Source organism: Stegostoma tigrinum, chromosome 9 (genome assembly GCF_030684315.1).
Source record: "Stegostoma tigrinum isolate sSteTig4 chromosome 9, sSteTig4.hap1, whole genome shotgun sequence".
Lineage (NCBI taxonomy): Eukaryota > Metazoa > Chordata > Chondrichthyes > Orectolobiformes > Stegostomatidae > Stegostoma > Stegostoma tigrinum.
The window spans coordinates 89,198,191-89,218,664 of NC_081362.1; the positions used below are offsets into that span (position 1 = coordinate 89,198,191).

Consider the following 20,474-nt stretch of genomic DNA (forward strand, 5'->3'; position numbering starts at 1 on the left):
AAACAAAATTTTTAAAAATCTGATATAAGATGTCAGAAATACGTGGTACGTTTGACTTCATCTGTGGAGACAGAAATGAGTTAACGTTTCAATTCTGATGTGAATGTGAAATATTAATTCTGCTTCTCTTTCCAAAAAAATGCTTTCTGACCTGCTGAGTGTTGCTAATAATCTGTGTTTATTACAAAGGAAATTGGGCATGATACACAGCTTTCAGTGATAAATACTGGAGTGCGGCAATGACTGTTGGAAGATCTAGAATCTGACACTTCTGTCAACTGCATTTGTCTTAACAAATATAAATTGCACTTGTCTGCTCTCTAATCTCTTCAATATTTAGAAAGTTACTCATTTGTATTCTTCTACTGAGTATATATTTAACAGCAGATGCCTTGCTGGAACAACTGAAACTAATTATACGATGGATCCACCTCTAGTCAACGATGACCTCATTCACAAGCAAGGAGCCAAAGCAAAGATTAATCCCAATACTGTGTAATCATTCACAGGGACAACAGATGTCTGCAGTAAGAACCAACATTAATGAAGATGATTAACATTCTGTGCAGTAATGACATTTCATTTCTGATGTAAAGCACTGCTGTTCTGATTATAATGCAAATCAGGTCCAAGATAATGTGAATTAGGTTAGCGGAATAAGTGTTATTTGCAAGAAATTTTTTTTACATCAATTAATTCAGTCCTAAACCAGGCAATGTCCGAACAAATAGAGATAAAAAGATCTAACGGGGAAATGAAAATTACACCCAAGGTACAACACTCTTCTCAAGACTGTGGCTTAAGTACTTTAATAGTGTGGCTTGGGGAAAACCTTACTGTCCATATCCTCGATCTTTGCCAAGCCAACACATTTGACATTCAATTTGGGAAAGAAAAATGTTTTATCTGCCTCGTGAACTTCAACTTCCTTACAACAGGCTTTCTACCTGTCACGACAGAACCCCTGTTGGTGATGACTTGTTTAATTGTTTCTTGCTTATTTTCAAGGGCTGTATTTTTATCAAATCACTCACCATTTACCAATTCATTCTTGTTCCCTGAGAAATTTCAATTTCCCTCCCCTAAGCCAGAGGATGCATGTGCAAACACATGAGATATTTTTTAGTGTTAGATTGTGGATGACCATATTAATTATAACAGTGCATCTGCTTACATTATACTTGAGCCACAACTCCTTCAGATTTCTGTATGGTATATTTACCTCAAGATTCCTTTTCTCCATAATGAGCTGCCTCAAAATCTCTTCCACCTGTTTTGTTCAGGGTAGAAGGATTAACATTCATGACTATCCATACAATTTTTCTTTTTAAACCAGTTCTCAAGATTAGTACTTTAAACTATCTGAGCTTCTACCAAAGCAGAACTTTACCAGGTGTATTGAAACACAGGATATATCAAAGCTCACAGCACTTCAGGAATAGTAAAATAAAGGAAATCAAAGTCATACTCTCAATTTCCATCTTAACTTCAGAACATGGTACATATCAATTTTTACCTTTCGATTAGCATCTAGGCTGGAAGCTGGAATCTGCAGAGTAACTTGATACTCTGTCTTCTTCTCCATCTCTTCGGCAATGTAATTTGCTTCATGCACATAATGATTTGCCTTGGCAATCTGCTCTTGCAACTTCAGAAGACTAAGGTTGAGCATTGCTTCTCTGGAAGGATCAGAAATCCATTGTGAAAAGCAGAAAATGTAGTTATAAATAGCTACTTACAATACACACAATTATTAAAGAACACAAGACGTAAAATTCCAGAAAGAAACAAAATCCAGTTGATTAATTTTGACCCCATCCTCCAGCCATTTTGACACAACACACAAGTGAGTTCTAACTCAGGTGACAGCAGTAGAAATGTTTCCCAGAAGTACATGCACATCATCTTGAAAGGACAAGGAAAGAATCACCCCGTGCAACCCTACAATGAGATCTTCGTGGAAAAACACAGAGCATGCCACTGACTCACCTCTCTTCTGTCCACTGACGAAGTCGCTGTTGAGTACTGGGGGAGCCAAATGAAAGGCGCTCCATACTACGGTAATGTTTCTCTGGAGACAAACGTCTACGCAACTGCTCCAGTTCCCGCTCATACATTAGGCGCTGTTGCTCAAGTGCAGAGCGCTTCTCCTCCTCATGCTGGCGTTCCAACCTCTGCAAAACCGACTGCATCGCATCTGCCAATACAATAAGTCATGGAATCAGTACAATGCGCAAAGTCTTGCTGCCACATGCAATGTTCTATATCCATCAAGGGGTAAGGGGCAAGTTTTGTTCTAGGTGTGTACATAACAGAGAGATTGGATATTCTTCAATCACAATTTATTTCCTTTTTCAGAAGTCTAACAAGCTACTATTTCATGCTTAGAAAAGAAAATACTCCAGCTGCTGGAAATCTGGTACAAAAATAGAAACTTCTGGCAATGCTTAGGAGGGGTGGCAACATCTGAAGATGGAAATAGAATTAGTGTTTCAAATTGAGACTTGCATCAAAGCCTGAACCATCTATCTGAAATTCTCCTCTGCTTCCAGATCTACATGAAAGACTGTCTGGGGTTTGATGCAAGTTCTCAATTTGAAACACCACTTCTGTTTCCATCTTCAGATGTTGCCAGAGGTTTCAATTTCCAGCACCCGGTGTGTTTTCTTTTCTAAGTAAAAAAATGGTAATCTATTAGAATTCCAAAAAGGTAAAGAAAGTGTATTTGAAGAATATCCAACCTCCCTGACACTGGGCCTGTAATGTTAACTGATTTTTCTCCATACATGCTGCCAGACCTGCTGAGCTTTTCCAGTAGTTTCTAATTTTGTTTCAGATTTCCAGCATCTTCAGTTCTTTTGGTGTTTTTTAAACATTGGATGGATGTTTGATAACCTTCGCAGCTACAATGGGTCACTTTCTATGCTGCAGAATTCATTACTCTTTTGTCTATCACTTCCTCAATTCAAGCTGCAGATTAACTAATAAAATCCATGCAACATCAGCCTTCTACATGATATCACATTTTTAGTTTCACTGGGTAAGGAACTGTCGCAACCACAACTTAAATACATAACCAGACAGGATAAAACATGCTCAGTGGTGGTGAGAGGTGCTAGAGAATACAAGGAGATAGTAAGAACTGCCAATGCTGGGGTCAGAGATAACACAATATGGAGCTGAAGGAACACACCCGGCCAGGCAGCATCAGAGGAGCAGGAAAGGTGATGTTTCTGAAGAAGGGTCCCAGCCCGAAACATCAATTTTCCTGCTCCTCTGATGCTACTGGCCTGCTGTGTTCCTCCAGCTCCATACTGTGTTATCTCAAGAGAATACAAGCCTTCCTTTCTTTAACATAGTGCTACCTGAACCAAATTAATTCTCTAAGGTGAGGGTAGTAAGTGTTTCTTTCTTACCATTGTTGCCAAGAGCCTTCATAGTGACCTCCATCTGTGCAAACTCATAGTTGTAATTGCTTTCACTGGAGCCCTCACTGGCACTGTCCCCATCTCCATCCAGTTGCTCAGTACTGGAACTTGGCTTCATGGGACTCTCCCCTCCGTCTTCCTCCTGTGCTTTTTTCTGTTTGGCTTTTGGCAAATTAATTCTGTTAAAGAAAGAAACGAAAATGTTATTTCGGACTCAGTAGACTTAGAAATTTTGCATTCCTGTCTTGATGCTTCCTGTCTTATGGGCTTACTTCTGCTGTCACCAGTAATAGTTCCAATAAATACAATCAAGACTCCTCATCCTTAAACTGTCTCCAGGTAAATCCTAGCCCCGCCCCAGCCCGAGTCCTGGAGAATGCAGGTGAACAGGTTTCACATGATTTGGAATGTGCAACATTTATCCAGTATCTCTTGCAACACAGCAATAATTAAAACAATGAACCAGGCCACAAAACTTCACTCTCAACACAACAGAAATATTATGACTGAGTTTCTAACTTAAAGTGCCATATGATAAACAGCCTGGAGAAGAACGAGCAAACTTAATTTTATAGTCACACAAATTTACCTGAAGAAATGGTTATTTCCCCAAAGGATACGATCACCGTGGTGAAGCTGCACGGGGTTGGTCAGCAGGGAGCCATTCACAAATGTTCTAGAAAGAAAGAGAGATTACAACCAGAGGCTGTGAAAACTCTGGTTAAGTTGACAACACACCGTTAATTTCAAAAACTTGTGCCTTTAACATACTAAAAGATCTCTAGGCATTTCACAGAACCAAATAAATTAAAATATGATACGAAAACACAAATGGAGAGACAAGCGGTTTCAAGAAGCAACAGCTTCAACGTGATTTGGTCAAGTTCAGCGAGTGGGTAAATTCATGACCAATAACGTATAATGTGGATAAACAAAGTACAATACTGCACAGGAACAGGCCCTTTGGCCCTCCAAGTCTGTGCTGACACATTTTGCCCTTCTATACTGATACTGTCTTCACTTACAGGATCCATGTCCCTCTATGCTCTTCCAAGTCAGATCTTCGTCCAGATGCTTCTTGAATGCTGCTATTGTGTCCACATCACCAACTCCTCGACACTCGCCATCCTTTGCACATTTCTCTATAAACTTCCCCCAACCTCGCACCTTGAACCTGTGTCCCCTAGTATTTGCCCCCTCTACTCTGGGAAAGTCTCATACTTTCCACTCTATCATACAATTCACAATCTTAATAACTTCTATAAGGTGGCCACTCAACCCCCGGCGTTCCAGTGGATACAAACCCAAATCTGGCCGACCTTTCTTCGTAGCTAAAATACCACATAACAGGCAATATTCTGGGTAACATTTTCTGTACCACCTCCAAAGCATCCATGTCCTTCTGGTATTGTGGTGACCAGAACTGTACACAATATTCTAAGTGTGGCCTAACTAAAGTTCTATAAAGCTACAGCATAACTTGCCTATCCTTACACTCAATGCCCCTTCAACAAAAGCAAGCATGCCTTTAAGCCTTCTTTACTACCTGATCTACCTGCTCTGCCACCTTCAATGATGTATGGAGCTGCATACCCAGATCCCTCTGCATATCAATACTATTAAAGGTTCTGCCAGTCACTGCATAATTTCCACCTGTACTTGACCTTCCAAAATGCATCAACTCTCATATGTCTGGGATTAAACTACATCTGCCATTTTTCTGCTCTTGCCTCCAAGTGATCAATATCCTGCCATATCCTCTGACAATCCTCCTCACTATGTGCAATCCACCAATCTTTGTATCGTCCGCAAACTTACCAATTAGACTAGCTCCGATTTCCTCCAAATCATTTATATCTTCTACCACTACCCTCTGTCTCCAATGGCTAAGCCAGTTCTGCATCCATCTTGTCAGTTCACTCAATACCCTGTAACCACACCTTTTGTACCAGTCTGCTATGAGGGACTTTGTCAAAGGCTTTACTGAAGTCCATGTAGACAACATCAACTGCTTATCCCTCTCAACCATCTGCGTCACCTACTCAAAAAACTTGATCAATTTAATGAGGCATGACCTGCACAAAACCACGCTATCGCTAATAAGTTAATTTGCTTCCAAATGTGTATAGATTTTGTCCCTAAGAAAGTTTTCCAATAATTGCCCTACCACCAATGTGAGACTCAAAGGCCTGTAATTTCCAGGATTATCCCTGCTACCCTTCTTAAACAATGGTGCAACATTGGCTATTCCCCAGGCCTCAGACCTCACTTGTGGCCAGAGAATAAAGATTCGGGACGTTGGATGCCTTCAAGGCAGAGGTCGACAAATTCTTGATCTTAGAAGGAATCAAGGGCTACGGGGGAAGAGTGCAGGGAAGTGGAGTTGAAGTGCTCATCAGCCATGATTTAAATGGCAGAGCGGACTTGATGGGCCAAATGGCCTTACTTCCACTCCTATGTCTTCTGGTCTTATGTCCGTCAATGCTCAATTGACATTTTGCTACTTAAAACAGATTATCTGATTGGGAAAGGAGGTGGTGCAACCAAGGCTTCTGCATCCTTATACACCAGTGACTGAAAGCAAGCATCCAGGTGCAGTAAGCAATGATGAAAGAAAAAGTTTTTGTAGCACAAGAATTTCAGTACGAAAGCAGGGGTGTCTTGCTGCAATTATACAGGGTGTTAGTGAGGCCACACCTATTTTTCTGCATGCCGTTTTGGTTTCCTGCTCCTCATTCAGAAGAATGTTCTACCAAAATGATTCCTGGGATGGGAGAACTGGTAGATGAAAACAGAATGAATTGGTTAGGGCTACATTCTGACTCAATACCTAGATTGGCCAACTAGAGGAGAGGCCAAGATAATAAAATGTGAGGCTGGATGAACACATTTTATTATCTTGGAATTCTCCAGCATCTGCAGTTCCCATTATCTCTAGAGGAGAGGCCATATTGGATTTGGTGCTTGGTGACGATCTCTCAGCGTCAGATCTCTCGGTGCAACAGCATTTCGGTGATAGTGATCACAATTCCCTGCCCTTTACTATAGTCACGTAGAGGGATAGCAGCAGACAGTACGGGAAGTATTTAATTGGGGGAGGGGGAATTACAATGCTTTTAGGCAAGAACTACGGAGCACCTACTGGGATCAGATGTTCTCAGGGAAATGCACAATAGAAATGTGGAGGTTGTTTAGGGAGCAGTTGCTACTAGTACTGGATAGGTTTGTCCCACTGAGGCAAGGAAAGGATTATAAGGTGAAGAAACCTTGGAATGACAAGACATGTGGAACAACTCGTCAAGAGGAAGAAGGAAGCTTACTTAATGTTGGGGAAGCAAGGATCAGATGGGGCTCGAGAGGTCTACAAGGTAGCCAGGAAGGAACTGCAGAATGGACTTAGGAGAGCTAGATGGGGCTATGAGAAAACCTTGGTGGGTAGGATCAAGGAAAAGCCTAAGGCGCTCTATGCTTACGTGAGGAACAAGAGGATGGCCAGAGTGATGGGGCATAATTTTAAGGTGATTGGAGGAAGGTACAGGGGAGATGTCAGAGGTGGTTCTTCACACAGAGTGGTGAGCGTGTGGAATGTGCTGCCGGCAGTGGTGGTGGAGTCAGATACTTTAAGAGACTTTCAAGCGACTCTTGGATAGGCACATGCAGGATAGTTTGATCTTAGTAGAATAATAGGTCGGCACAACATAATGGACTGAAGGGCCTGTACTGTTCTATGTTCTATGTTTTCTGTTCAGTAGAGTTCAGAAGAATGAGCAAGAGTGGGGATGAGATCTTATAGATACCTGTAAATTTTTAACAGGACTATAAAAGGTTAAACGCAGGATGTTCCTGACGGCTGGAGAGTTCAGGGCTAGAATCACAGTGTAAAGACGCAGGGTGGAGTGTGACAAGGAGGAGCATCGTCATCTAGAGTGTGGAAATCTTTGCCACAAAGAACAGTCAGGTCCAAAACAGTAAACATTTCCAAGGAGGAAATATTTTTCTTAAAGCTAAAGGGATTAAGGGTATGGGGGAATAAGTAGGACAGGTTAGGGAATTGGACGATTAGCTATGATCTTGCTGAATGGTGGAATAGGGTCACAGGGCAAAGAGCCTACTCCTGCTCATAAATTTTATGTTTTAGAGAGGGAATTCCAGAATTCAAGGGCCAAACGACTGATCACACAGTTGCCAATGGTACTATTAACATCAGCGATGTTTTAGAAGCCAGAGTAAAGAATTAGGATATCTGGGAGGAGCCTGATGTTTCCATATACAGATGGATAAGCTTTACAATAGTTTGCCATACTGACTAGAGTTTACTTTTTAGTTTAAAAACAATAATTTCCACAGTCCAGGTGCAAGAATCTGCCCACTTGATCAGATTAGAATTAATGTTGGTCACATTTTTAATCAACCACTCGATTTTGAGTTAAAGAATCTCACCTGGAGTTTTGCATTGGTGTGAGAATGACTCGTCTTTCTGGAGAAATATCAATGACACAGTGTTCAGGAAGTATTCCCATGCCACACAGTTGGATATCCTGGGAATCATCAGAGCCAACTAGAGTGTGGTTCTGTCAAATGAAAAAAAAATTACAACGATCAGATACCTCTCTTCCACATTACAGACCAGATCTCCCAACAACCAGAATACCTGCTTTCGATACCAACAGTAACTACAAGTTGTCAATGCTTCACTGTATTACGACCTGGAATGTACAGTGAAAGTAGATTCCATATTAACTTTCAAATGTTTGAATAAGTGAAGGCAAGAAACTTGTTGGGCTATGAGGAAAAACAAGGCGTGTGGCACTAATTGTTAGGTGTCTAAAATAAGCAAGACAAGTTGAATGACTTCATTCTGTGTAGTCAGGTTCTATGAATAAGGATCATTCAGAAAGAGTACAACTATATTCATGCAAACTTGAATGACATATCCTATTTTCTACTGCCTTTGCATGGCCACTCTACTTGTTGACTTGTCTGCAGCTGAGACAACAACGCAGCGTTTCTTGGAGAAACAAACCACTATACACAAATTCCTCGATATAATGAGAAGTGAAGCACATAAACATGAAGAAACCAGCAAGGAAATTGAGCGAATCTTTGAGATTTTCTTTTCCTTGCCTTCTGCTCACGTTCAAAGCATCTTCCCTGCTTCTCCAGTTGTTTATTTTTGGGAAAGCACTGCTCCAAGGGATTTTTAAAGCTCTATTTGTAATTTACAGATTATTGCAGTTTGATAGAGTAATAGTTATGAACTCTGGTTCTCAGTAGGTAGAATGCTTGGGGGGAAAAAAATCTGTTTTAAATCTCAGCAAGTACCAAAGACCATTATTTTTAATGGCAGAAAGAAAGGGGACCGCGCAGAGCCATCATGCTTGTAGCTCATTTCTAGATAGCGCTAGGAGTTCCCGTTTGGACCCTTGGGCCTGGTCAGTCATTCGATAAAGTTATGGCTGATCTGTGCCCAAGCTCCATACAGCATTCTGAGGAAGGGTAACCAGATCCAAAATGTGAACTCTGATTTCTCTCCACAGCTGCCAAACCTGCCGAGCTTTTCCAGCAACTTCTGTTTTTGTTTCTGATTTACAGCATGAGCAGTTCTTTAGGTTTTTATTCCATATATCATTTATTTAGTTCCTGCTAGGAAGTAACTTATTTACGTATGGATTAGATTGGGACAAATTTCAAGTCTGAGGCCCTTAGTCGTCAAACCTAACCATGTTCAATTGAGGTCTGGAACTTAGCAATGAAACAAAGGGCTCCTAGTGATCTTTAACTCAATAGATCAAGCAAAAGGTTGGAAAAACCACAAAAGATGTTACCCTTTTAAAGGCAAGTCAAAACAATTTAATACAATTGTTTTTTGTCAGCTGTGAAAAGGGAACATGTGGCAACAGTAAGAGCTCTGCATAAATCATAGCCAGGGTTGACAATGCAATGTTAGAACAGAAATTACACTATTATCCACAAGCAGCGGTACCTTTAAGTAGTAAACAAGCAGCTCATTCAAGGCTGGATCCGCATTCAGATTCACCAAGAAACACTTGTCATCTCCAACTTTGATACCCGAGGACTGGAGAGAAATACCAAGCCTTTCCAATTGCTTCTGGCGCTCCTGTAAACAGAGTCAGTAAATCATACAAATCTATTTAAAAATATTTTGAGGAGGATACCAGGATACATTCAACACCGTATAATTGCAACAATGAATAGCAAAGACAGAGAAGCAGGGAAACTGACATAAATATAAACTTCAATCATCATTACTGAAGTAAACGCAGCCCTTATCTGCTTAAAGCATCAGGCCTTGTTTAAACAAACTAATTTAGTTACATTTTCATTGTGTACATAGTAATGCTTCAACTTTTCAGAGGATTGCCGATTCCGTTCTCAAAACAGTAACAAGATTGTTGCGCACAATTACAAATCAGTAATTAAAATCAGGCAATTCAGATATCAAAAACAAATTAACATTCTAAGTTATCTGAACCTCCTGCTCAGATTACTGTTGGATAGTTACTGTTTACTATTTTGTAATCAATGACAGGCTTGGAAGTTCGGATAAGGATGAATGATATAACTGAAAATTACAGAATGCATTACTGCGACAGTGCATGACTGAAGACATACAAGAAAAATGGTAAACAGATCTGCAAGATGATCAAATAGACTTTGGAATAGGGAGGAAAACAGGCATGACAAAGCCAGTACAAATAAAAAAAGGAGGAACCCTGCAGCATGTGATTGTAAAAAGAGTATAGAAATGGGGAACAGAGATAAAATTTTCGACATGGAGAGCTGAACAGCAACAGGTAATCAAAATAACAAACAGATGAGAAAATGAAAATAATATTTAATGTGACAGTTTAAAACAACTGTAAAATTAAAATGATAACAATTAAGAAGTCTAGATTTTATGTCAATAGCATTGAACAAATGTAATAACTCAACTTTCAATATATACATAGTGCAAGAGTTGAAAGTAGCAAGGCAAAATGAAGGACCACTAAAGGCTCTTTTAGAGTTGTTAACTGAAACAACACGTGGATTTTATGGATTTCAGATGTTCACCAGAGATGGGGGAAGCATGCATCTATTCTTCAACACTGACTCAGATACCCGAAGGCCAGAGTGTTGTTGGAGCAGCACAGACAGGATTAGTGAGCTGGGAGCAAAATCTGGACACAGCAATGTCGGTGGAAATCCACTCAGCAATCTACAACCAGAAATATAAAAAAGGCAAGTGTGCCATTTGCCTTTTAATCACTTTGGCCACCTATGTTGCCACCTTTAAGCAACTGTGAACCTGCATGCTCAGATCTGTCTGTATGCTAATGTTCTTAAAGGTTCTGCCATTAACCTCATAAAATGGATGATACATCTCAGCATCCCCCAGAAATCCATAGCATCACAATTGCCAATTTTCAGTCAATTCGATTCACTAAGTGGTACCAAGAAACAGCAATAGTACTGAATACTAGAACTTGCCACACCCCTAGCCAGCTTCAAGTATTGGCAATTGACAAATTCCCCAGGTATGCGCTGTGCACAAAAGGCAAGATAAATCTGAACCAGTCAATTGCCAACATTTTGCAGTGACGCTTGATCATCAGTAGTGAGACAGTATGGGTCATCAACAGTGCTATCAAAGAGTATCTGCTTGGCAACAGCTTGCTCACTGACACTTAGTTTGGGTTCCGTCAGGACCACTTAACACCTGACATTATTTCAGACTTGGAGCTGAATTCCAGAGGTGAAGTGAGAGTTGACACCTGTTAACGTAAAGGCTACGTTTGAACGAATGGCATCAAGAAGCAGAAACAAAACTGAAGTCAATGGGAATTGGGCAGGAAACTCCCCAGTGGTTGGAATCATACCTTGCACAAACTAAGATTATTGCCATTGTTGGAGGTCCCTTAGAACCTGTACAGCTCACTGCAAAAGAGTCTAATCTCATCAATCCTGGAAAGATTCAAACTCAGGTCATTTACTAAGGTACATGGAGTTGCAAACACTGCGCACTACCTTGGCCCAGCAAGATTCACTTACCCTGCCTCTGTCTTTTCCCCCTATGGTCCAGGAACTCCCCACCTACATCCGGGACACCACTCTCCTCCAAGACTTCAAGTTCCCTGGCCTCCCAACACCTCATTTTCAATATGGACATCAAATCCCTGTACACTTGTATCGCCCATGCAGATGGGCTAAAAGCCTTCCACTTCTTCCTTGTCCCGCACGCCCAACCAGTCCCCGTCCAGCGATAGCCGCATCCACTTTATGGAACTTGTCCTTAGCCTGAATAACTTCTACTTCCTACAAACTAAGGGTGTGGCTGTGGGCACCCAAATGGCTCTGAGTTATGCTTGCTTCTTCGTCGGATATGTAGAACCATCCCTTTTCCGCTGTTATACTGGCACCATGCCCCACCTCGTCCTTCGCTATGTTGATAGCTGTTTCAGAGCTGTCATGCTCCCAGGGGGAGCTTGGAAAGTTCATCAACTTTACTAACACCTTTCACCCTAACCTCAAATTTACCTGGACCATCTCCGATACCTCCCTCCCCTTCCTGGACCTTTCCATCTCTGGTAACCGACTTAACACCGACATTTATTTCAGGCCCACTGACTTCCATAGCTAGCTGGACCACTCCTCCTCTCTCCCACCCTCCTGCAAGAATGTGATCCCTTACTCTCTATTCTTCTGCTTCCGCCACATCTGCTCCCCAGATGCAGCCGTCCACTCCCAAACATCCCAGATGGCCTCCTACTTCAAGAACCACGACATCCCCCTCTCCAATGATCAAAAATGCCCTCAACAGCATCTCATGCATTTCCCCGCCTCCTTGACCTGACACAACATGTTCATCTCCTCTCCCACCTACCTGCCCTTTCCTTCCTGCCAAGCAATCCCCACTATTGCCTACATGCAGTCATCTATCACAATCCCACCTACCTTTCCCCAGGCCCACCGCTGCTCTCTCTATTTATTTCCCAGCTCCCTTACCCCTCCCCATTTCTGAAGAAGGGTCCCGACCTGAAACGTCAACTTTCCTGGTCTTCTGAGGCTGCCTGGCTTGCTGCCTATCTCCAGCTCCACATTGCGCTGTCTCTGACTCTACAGTTCCTTCTGACATCTGGTGAATGTTATATTGCAGAACATACCTGTGCAATAGCTTCAGTCTTCCTCAGCTTTTCTTCCCATGTAACAGTCATTTCCTGAATTAGTTTTTCAGATTCTTCCAAACGATCCTTCAGCTCTGGGGCTTTCATTGCCTGGTATGGAAAACGTAAATATGCAATTAAGCCAAAACGATAAATTCTAAAATCAGCATTTAAAACCAAAACTAAGATAAACTGGGCAACATGGGTTGGAATGTTTTTAATGCAGCAAGTGGTCAGGACCTGCAAAGTACTAAGTTGTGTGTATATTGGAGGCAGATATAATTCACTTTTTAAAAAATGGGATAAGCACCTGAAAGAAAATCATTAGCATGGCTACAGGCAAAGGGCAGAAGTGGGATCATCGGAGTTGCTCCAAGAGACACCCAGCCCACACACAACGGCCAAATGGCTTCATCTGTCTTGCAATCATTCTAGGGAATTTATTAAGCAGCTCAGTCTTTTTTCTTGTTAATTGAAATTTTCTGTAGGCCATGCAACTTACAAGTGTACACACTTTCAAGCCTGTATTCCGGTTAATATTTCATCTCAAACATCTCAGTCCCAGAACAATTGAAAGTAACATTTGCGCACCTAGCCTCAGGCTATAAACGTTCTTGCAATTTTCACACCCCTGACAGAAAATTATCTAGCCTCACATTTGGGATGCAGTGGTGCAAAGGTTCGGGTGAACATGAACAAACACGTTCATATTGACGTCAGGCATAGAGATATACAGCATGGAGACAGACCCTTTGGTTCAACTCCTCCATGCCCATCAGATGTCCGATATAAATCTCAACCCATCTGCCTGCATTTGGCCCATATCCCTCTAAACCCTCGGTATTCATACACACATCCAGATACCTTTTAAATATTGGAATTGTACCAACATCCACTAGTCCCTCTGGAAGCTCATGCCATATATGTACCATCCTCTGCTTGAAAACTTGCCCCTGAGGTCCCTTTTCTATCTTTCCCCTCTCACTTTAAACCCATCCCCTCCAGTTCAGAATTCTCCCACCTCAGGGAAAAGACTTTGCCTATTGACCTTATCCATATCCTTTATGATTTTATAAATCTCCACAATGTCACCCCTCAGCCTCCAACAGTCCAGGCAAAATAGCCCCAGCCTACTCAGATTCTCAGCATAGCTCAAACTCTCCAAACCTTGCAACATACTCTTAAGTCTTTTTTTTAAAAAACCTTTTCCAGTTTCACAACATCCTTCCTACAGGACGGGGACCAGAATTGCAGGCAATACTCCCAACAGTGACCTAATCAATATCCTGTACAGCCACAACTCCAATACTCCATGCACTGAACAATAAAGGCAAGCATATCAAACACCTCAGAGGAGGAGCTCGAACAGTTCATCCACTTCACCAACACCTTCCACCCCAACCTTCAGTTCACCTGGGCCATCTCCAGCACATCCCTCACCTTCCTGGACCTCTCAGTCTCCATCTCAGGCAACCAGCTTGTAACTGATGTCCATTTCAAGCCCACCGACTCCCACAGCTACCTAGAATACACCTCCTCCCACCCACCCTCCTGCAAAAATTCCATCCCCTATTCCCAATTCCTCCGCCTCCGCCGCATCTGCTCCCACGATAAGACATTCCACTCCCGCACATCCCAGATGTCCAAGTTCTTTAAGGACCGCAACTTTCCCCCCACGGTGATTGAGAACGCCCTTGACCGCGTCTCCCGCGACACATCCCTCACACCCCGCCCCCGCCACAACCGCCCCAAGAGGATCCCCCTCGTTCTCACACACCACCCTACCAACCTCCGGATACAACGCATTATCCTCCGACACTTCCGCCATTTACAATCCGACCCCACCACCCAAGACATTTTTCCATCCCCTCCCCTGTCTGCTTTCCGGAGAGACCACTCTCTCCGTGACTCCCTTGTTCGCTCCACACTGCCCTCCAACCCCACCACACCCGGCACCTTCCCCTGCAACCGCAGGAAATGCTACACTTGTCCCCACACCTCCTCTCTCACCCCCATCCCAGGCCCCAAGATGACATTCCACATTAAGCAGAGGTTCACCTGCACATTTGCCAATGTGGTATACTGCATCCACTGTACCCGGTGCGGCTTCCTCTACATTGGGGAAACCAAGCGGAGGCTTGGGGACCGCTTTGCAGAACACCTCCGCTCAGTTCGCAACAAACAACTGCACCTCCCAGTCGCAAACCATTTCCACTCCCCCTCCCATTCTCTTGATGACATGTCCATCATGGGCCTCCTGCACTGCCACAATGATGCCACCCGAAGGTTGCAGGAACAGCAACTCATATTCCGCCTGGGAACCCTGCAGCCATATGGTATCAATGTGGACTTCACCAGTTTCAAAATCTCCCCTTCCCCCACTGCATCCCTAAACCAGCCCAGTTCATCCCCTCCCCCCACTGCACCACACAACCAGCCCAGCTCTTCCCCCCCACCCACTGCATCCCAAAACCAGTCCAACCTGTCTCTGCCTCCGTAACCGGTTCTTCCTCTCACCCATCCCTTCCTCCCACCCCAAGCCGCACCCCCAGCTACCTACTAACCTCATCCCACCTCCTTGACCTGTCCGTCTTCCCTGGACTGACCTATCCCCTCCCTACCTCCCCACCTACACCCTCTCCACCTATCTTCTTTACTCTCCATCTTCGGTCCGCCTCCCCCTCTCTCCCTATTTATTCCAGTTCCCTCCCCCCATCCCCCTCTCTGATGAAGGGTCTAGGCCCGAAACGTCAGCTTTTGTGCTCCTGAGATGCTGCTTGGCCTGCTGTGTTCATCCAGCCTCACATTTTATTATCATATCAAACACCTTCTTGACTATTCTATTTATGTGCGATTCCACTTTCAAGGAACTGTGAACGTGTACTCCTAGGTCTCTTTGTTCAACAACACTGCCCAGGACCTTACCATTAAGTGTACAAATCGTGCCCTGAATTACCTTTCCAAAACGGAGCATCTCATATGTATCTAAATTAAATACCATATGCCACTCCTTGGCCCATTAGCCCATCTGATCAAGACCCCGCTGTACTCTGAACCTTCTTCACTGTCCATTATACCTCCAATTTTAATGTCACCTGCATACTTGTCAACCACACTTCCAATGTTCACTTCCAAATCATTTATATAAATGACACAAAGCAGTCGACCCAGCAGCGATCCTCCCAGCACACCGCTAGTCACAGGCCTCGAGTCTGAAAAGCAATCCTCAACCACCACCATCGCTCTTCTACCTTCAAGCCAGTTCTGTATCTAAATAGGTATTCACACCTGTATTCCTCGTGATCTAACCTTGCTAAACTGTCCGCCATGAGGAACCTTGTCAAATGCCTTACTGAAGTCCATAGAGATTATGTCCAGCACTCTGCCCTCATCACTCCTTTCCATTACTTCTTCAAAAAAACTTGAACAAGTTAGTGAGATATGACTTGCCATGCACAAGCCACGTTGATTATCCCTAACGAGTCCTTGCCTTTCCAAATACATGTAAATCCTGTCCTTTGGGATTCCCTCCCAAAAACTGCACACCACCCATGTCAGCCTCACCGGTCCTGGTTCTTCAAGGGCCGCAACTTCCCCCCCGCAGTGGAGGAGAACGCCCTTGACCATGTCTCCCGCATTTCCTGCAACTCATCCCTCACACCCAGCCCTTGCAATAACCACCAAGAGAATCCCCCTCGTCCTCACATACCACACCACCAACCTCCAGATACAACGCATCATCGTGCGACACTTCCACCATCTACAATCCGATCCCAGCACCAAAGACATTTTTCCCACCCCACCCTTGTCTGCCTTCCGGAGAGACCACTCTCTCCGCAACTCCCTTGTCTGCTCCACACTCCCCTCCAGCCCCACCAGACCCGACACTTTCCCCTGCAACCGCAGGAAGTGCTGCGCCTGCCTCCACACCACCTCCCTCACCCCCATCCCAGGCCCCAAGATGACATTCCACATCACGCAGGTGTTCACCTGCACATCCACCAATGTGGTATACTGCATCCGCTGTACCCGGTGTGGCTTCCTCTACATTGGGGAAACCAAGCAGAGGCTTGGGGGCCGCTTTGCAGAACATCTACACTCGGTTCGCAATAAACAACTGCACCTCCCAGTCGCAAACCATTTCAACTCCCCCTCCCATCCCTTAGACAACATGTCCATCTTGGGCCTCCTGCAATGCCATAATGATGTGACCCATAGGTTGCAGGAACAGCAACTCATAATCCACTTGGGAACCCTGCAGCCCAATGGTATCAATGTGGATTTCACCAGCTTCAAAATCTCCCCTTCCCCCACTGCATCCCAAAACCAGCCCAGCTCATCCCCGCCTCCCTAACCTGTTCCTCCTCTCACCTATCCCCTCCTCCCACCTCAAGCCGCACCTCCATTTCCTACCTACTAACCTCATCCTGCCCCCTTGACCTGTCCGTCCTCCCCGGACTGACCTATCCCCTCCCCACACATACTCTCCTCTGCGCCTATCTTCTCCTCTATCTATCTTCAGTCTGCCTTCCCCTCTCTCCCTATTTATTTCAGAATCCTCTCCCCATCCCCCTTTTCTGATGAAGGGTCTAGGCCCGAAACGTCAGCTTTTGTGGTCCTAAGCTGCTGCTTGGCCTGCTGTTTTCATCCAGCCCCACAGTTTGTTATCTTGGCTTATAGTTCCCTAGCTTTTCCTTACCACCTTTCTTAAATAGAGGCACCATATTAGCCAACTACCAGTCTTCTGCCACCTCAGCTGTGGCTATCAATGATACAAGTATCTTGACAAATGGCCCAACAATCACTTCCCTAACTTCCTGCAGAATTCTAGGGTACACTTGATCAGGTCCAGGGGATTTATCCACCTTTATGCATTTTAAGACATTCAGCACCTCATCCTCAGTAATTTGGACATTTTTCGTTATTTATTTCCCCACATTCTCGCTCTTCCATATCCTTCTCCAAAGTAAACACTGACGCAAAATAGAGTTGAAAATAAGCACGATAAGTGCTTCCCCAGCTGTTGAGCAGCTTAAGCTCAGCAGGTCTGGCAGCACCTGTGGAGAGAAATCAAGGTTAACAGTTACGAGGAAAGGTCACTCCAACTGAACGTTAACTCTGATTTCAGCCACAGATGCAGCCAGATCTGCTGAGCTTTCCCAGCAACTTCTGTTTTCTTTTCTGATTTACACAGCATCCACAGTTCTTTCAGTTTTTTGGTTTAGCAGATTAACAGGATGCTCAGTGAAAATAACAACATTCGAGTTTGCAAGGTAAAATTGACATAGTCTCAAAGGACCGTTAGGCTGCTCGCTCATTACAGAGCGATAACTGGCGGTGAGTTTAACATAAGGGTCACCATTTCTCAGGCAAGAAGCAAAGTCAAGAAGGTGGGACTTTCATGGTGACTTCAGGCATTGCGCAAAGTGAACGCAAATTGTTGGCATTACTCTGCAATGTAAACAAGCGGTCCAGTCAACTGAGTTTGTATGCTTGTAAATTAATCTAACTCAATGAATATTGGCAGGATCACAAGGACAAAGTGCACAAATCACCACCATAGTCATAAAAATACTCCTGTATCACTACACACAGTGCCCAGTGGTAAGTACTGCTGCCTCACTGCACAAGGGAATGGAATGGCCATTCCCCTCAACAGTAAGTATACCGTTTTGGATACTGTTGGGGGGGAACAACTTACCAGGGGAAAGCAGTGGGGCACAGGTCTCTGGCACAGAGTCTGTCCCTGCTGCTCAGAAGGGAAGGGGGAAAGAGGAGCAGAGCATTAGTCATTGGGGACTCCATAGTTAGGGGGACAGATAGGAGGTTCTGTGGGGACGAGAGAGACTCACAGTTGGTGTGTTGCCTCCCGGGTGCCAGGGTGCGTGATGTCTCTGATCGTGTTTTTGGGATCCTTAACGGGGAGCAGCCCCAAGTCATGGTCCACATAGGCACCAACGACATAGGTAGGAAGAGAGACGGGGATTTAAGGCAGAAATTCAGGGAGCTAGGATGGAAGCTGAGAGCTAGGACGGAAGCTGAGAGCTAGGACGAACAGAGTTGTCGTCTCTGGTTTGTTGCCCGTGCCACGTGCTAGTGAGGCGAGGAATAGGGGGAGAGAGGAGTTGAACACGTGGCTACAGGGATGGTGCAAGAGGGAGGGTTTTGGATTCTTGGATAATTGGGGCTCTTTCTGGGGTAGGTGCGACCTCCACAAGCAAGATGGTCTTCACCTGAACCAGAGGGGTACCGATATCCTGGGGGGGAAATTTGCTAAGGCTATTCGGGTGGGTTTAAACTAATTCAGCAGGGGGATGGGCACCAAAATTGTAGTTCGACTACAGAAAAACGTTGAGAGTAGGGTGGTCCAAAATAAAGTTTCAGGGAAGCAAGATGGCTCCGGCAAACAAGAAGTTGGATTGAAGTGTGTCTACTTCAATGCCAGGAGCGTCCGGAATAAGGTGGGTGAACTTGCATCATGGGTTACTACCTGAGACTTCGATGTTGTGGCCATTTCGGAGACATGGATAGAGCAGGGACAGGAATGGTTGTTGCAGGTTCCGGGATTTAGATGTTTCAGTAAGAACAGAGAAGATGGTAAAAGGGGCGGAGGTGTGGCATTGTTGGTCAAGGACAGTATTACAGTTGCAGAAAGGATGTCTGGGGACTCGTCAACTGAGGTAGTATGGGCTGACGTTCGAAACAGGAAAGGAGAGGTTACCCTGTTGGGAGTTTTCTACAGGCCTCCGAATAGTTCCAGAGATGTAGAGGAAAGGATAGCAAAGATGATTCTCAACAGGAGTGAGAGAGACAGGGTATTTGTCATGGGGGACTTCAACTTTCCAAATATTGACTGGGAACACTATAGTTCGAGTACTATAGATTTTGTCCAGAGTGTGCAGGAGGGCTTCCTGACACAGTATGTAGATAGGCCAACAAGGGGCGAAGCCACATTAGATTTGGTACTGGGTAATGAGCCCAGCCAGGTGTTAGATTTGAAAGTAGGTGAGCACTTTGGTGATAGCGATCACAATTCTGTTATGTTTACTTTAGTGATGGAAAGGGATAGGTGTATACCACTGGGCAAAAATTATAGCGGGGGGAAAGACAGTTATGATGAGATTAGGCAAGATTTAGGGAGCATCGGATGGGAAAGGAAACTGCAGGGGATGGGCACAGTAGAAATGTGGAGCTTATTCAAGGAAAAGCTCCTGTGTGTCCTAGATAAATATGTACCGGTCAGGCAGGGAGGAAGCTGTAGAGTGCGGGAGCCGTGGTTTACGAAGGAGGTGGAATCTCTGGTCAAGAGGAAGAAGGCGGCTTATGTTAGGATGAGATGTGAGGGCTCAGTTAGGGCACTTGAGGGCTACGAGGTAGCCAGGAAAGACCTAAAGAGAGAGCTCAGAAGAGCCAGGAGGAGACATGAGAAGTTGTTGGCGGATAGGATCAGGGTAAACCCTAAGGCTTTCTATAGGTATTTAAGGAATAAAAGAATGACGAAAGTAAGATGAAGCCCAATCAAGGATAGTAGTGGGAAGTTGTGTGTGGAGTCAGATGAGATAGGGAAAGTGCTAAATGAATTTTCTCAACAGTATTCACTCGAGAAAACGACAATGTTGTCGAGGAGAATACTGAGATACAGGCTACTAGACTAGGTGGGATTGAGGTTCACAAGTGGTATTAGAAATCCTTCAGAAGGTGAAGATAGAGAAGTCCCCTGGGCCGGATGGGATTTATCCTCGAATCCTCTGGGAAGCCAGGGAGGAGATTGCCGAGCCTTTGGCATTGATCTTTAACTCGTCATGATCTACAGGAATAGTGCCAGATGACTGGAGGATAGCAAATGTGGTTCCCTGTTCAAGAAGGGGAGTAGTGACAACCC

At 44.3% G+C, this 20,474-nt stretch overlaps 1 protein-coding gene across 4 annotated transcripts in view; it reads right to left on the bottom strand.

Moving 5' to 3' along the window:
• The window catches only part of LOC125454647 (kinesin-like protein KIF13B), a 180,741-nt gene that overhangs the window by 62,784 nt on the left and 97,483 nt on the right, over positions 1-20,474 (bottom strand). For all 4 annotated transcript variants that reach the window (XM_048535631.2, XM_048535630.2, XM_048535633.2 and 1 more), the window contains exons 12-18: positions 12,593-12,703; positions 9,412-9,546; positions 7,869-7,999; positions 4,018-4,104; positions 3,417-3,607; positions 1,990-2,197; positions 1,517-1,679 (exon numbers count right to left, since the gene is read on the bottom strand). In XM_048535631.2, the coding sequence (XP_048391588.1) occupies positions 1,517-1,679; positions 1,990-2,197; positions 3,417-3,607; positions 4,018-4,104; positions 7,869-7,999; positions 9,412-9,546; positions 12,593-12,703 (1,026 nt within the window). The remainder of the gene's footprint in view (positions 1-1,516; positions 1,680-1,989; positions 2,198-3,416; positions 3,608-4,017; positions 4,105-7,868; positions 8,000-9,411; positions 9,547-12,592; positions 12,704-20,474) is intronic.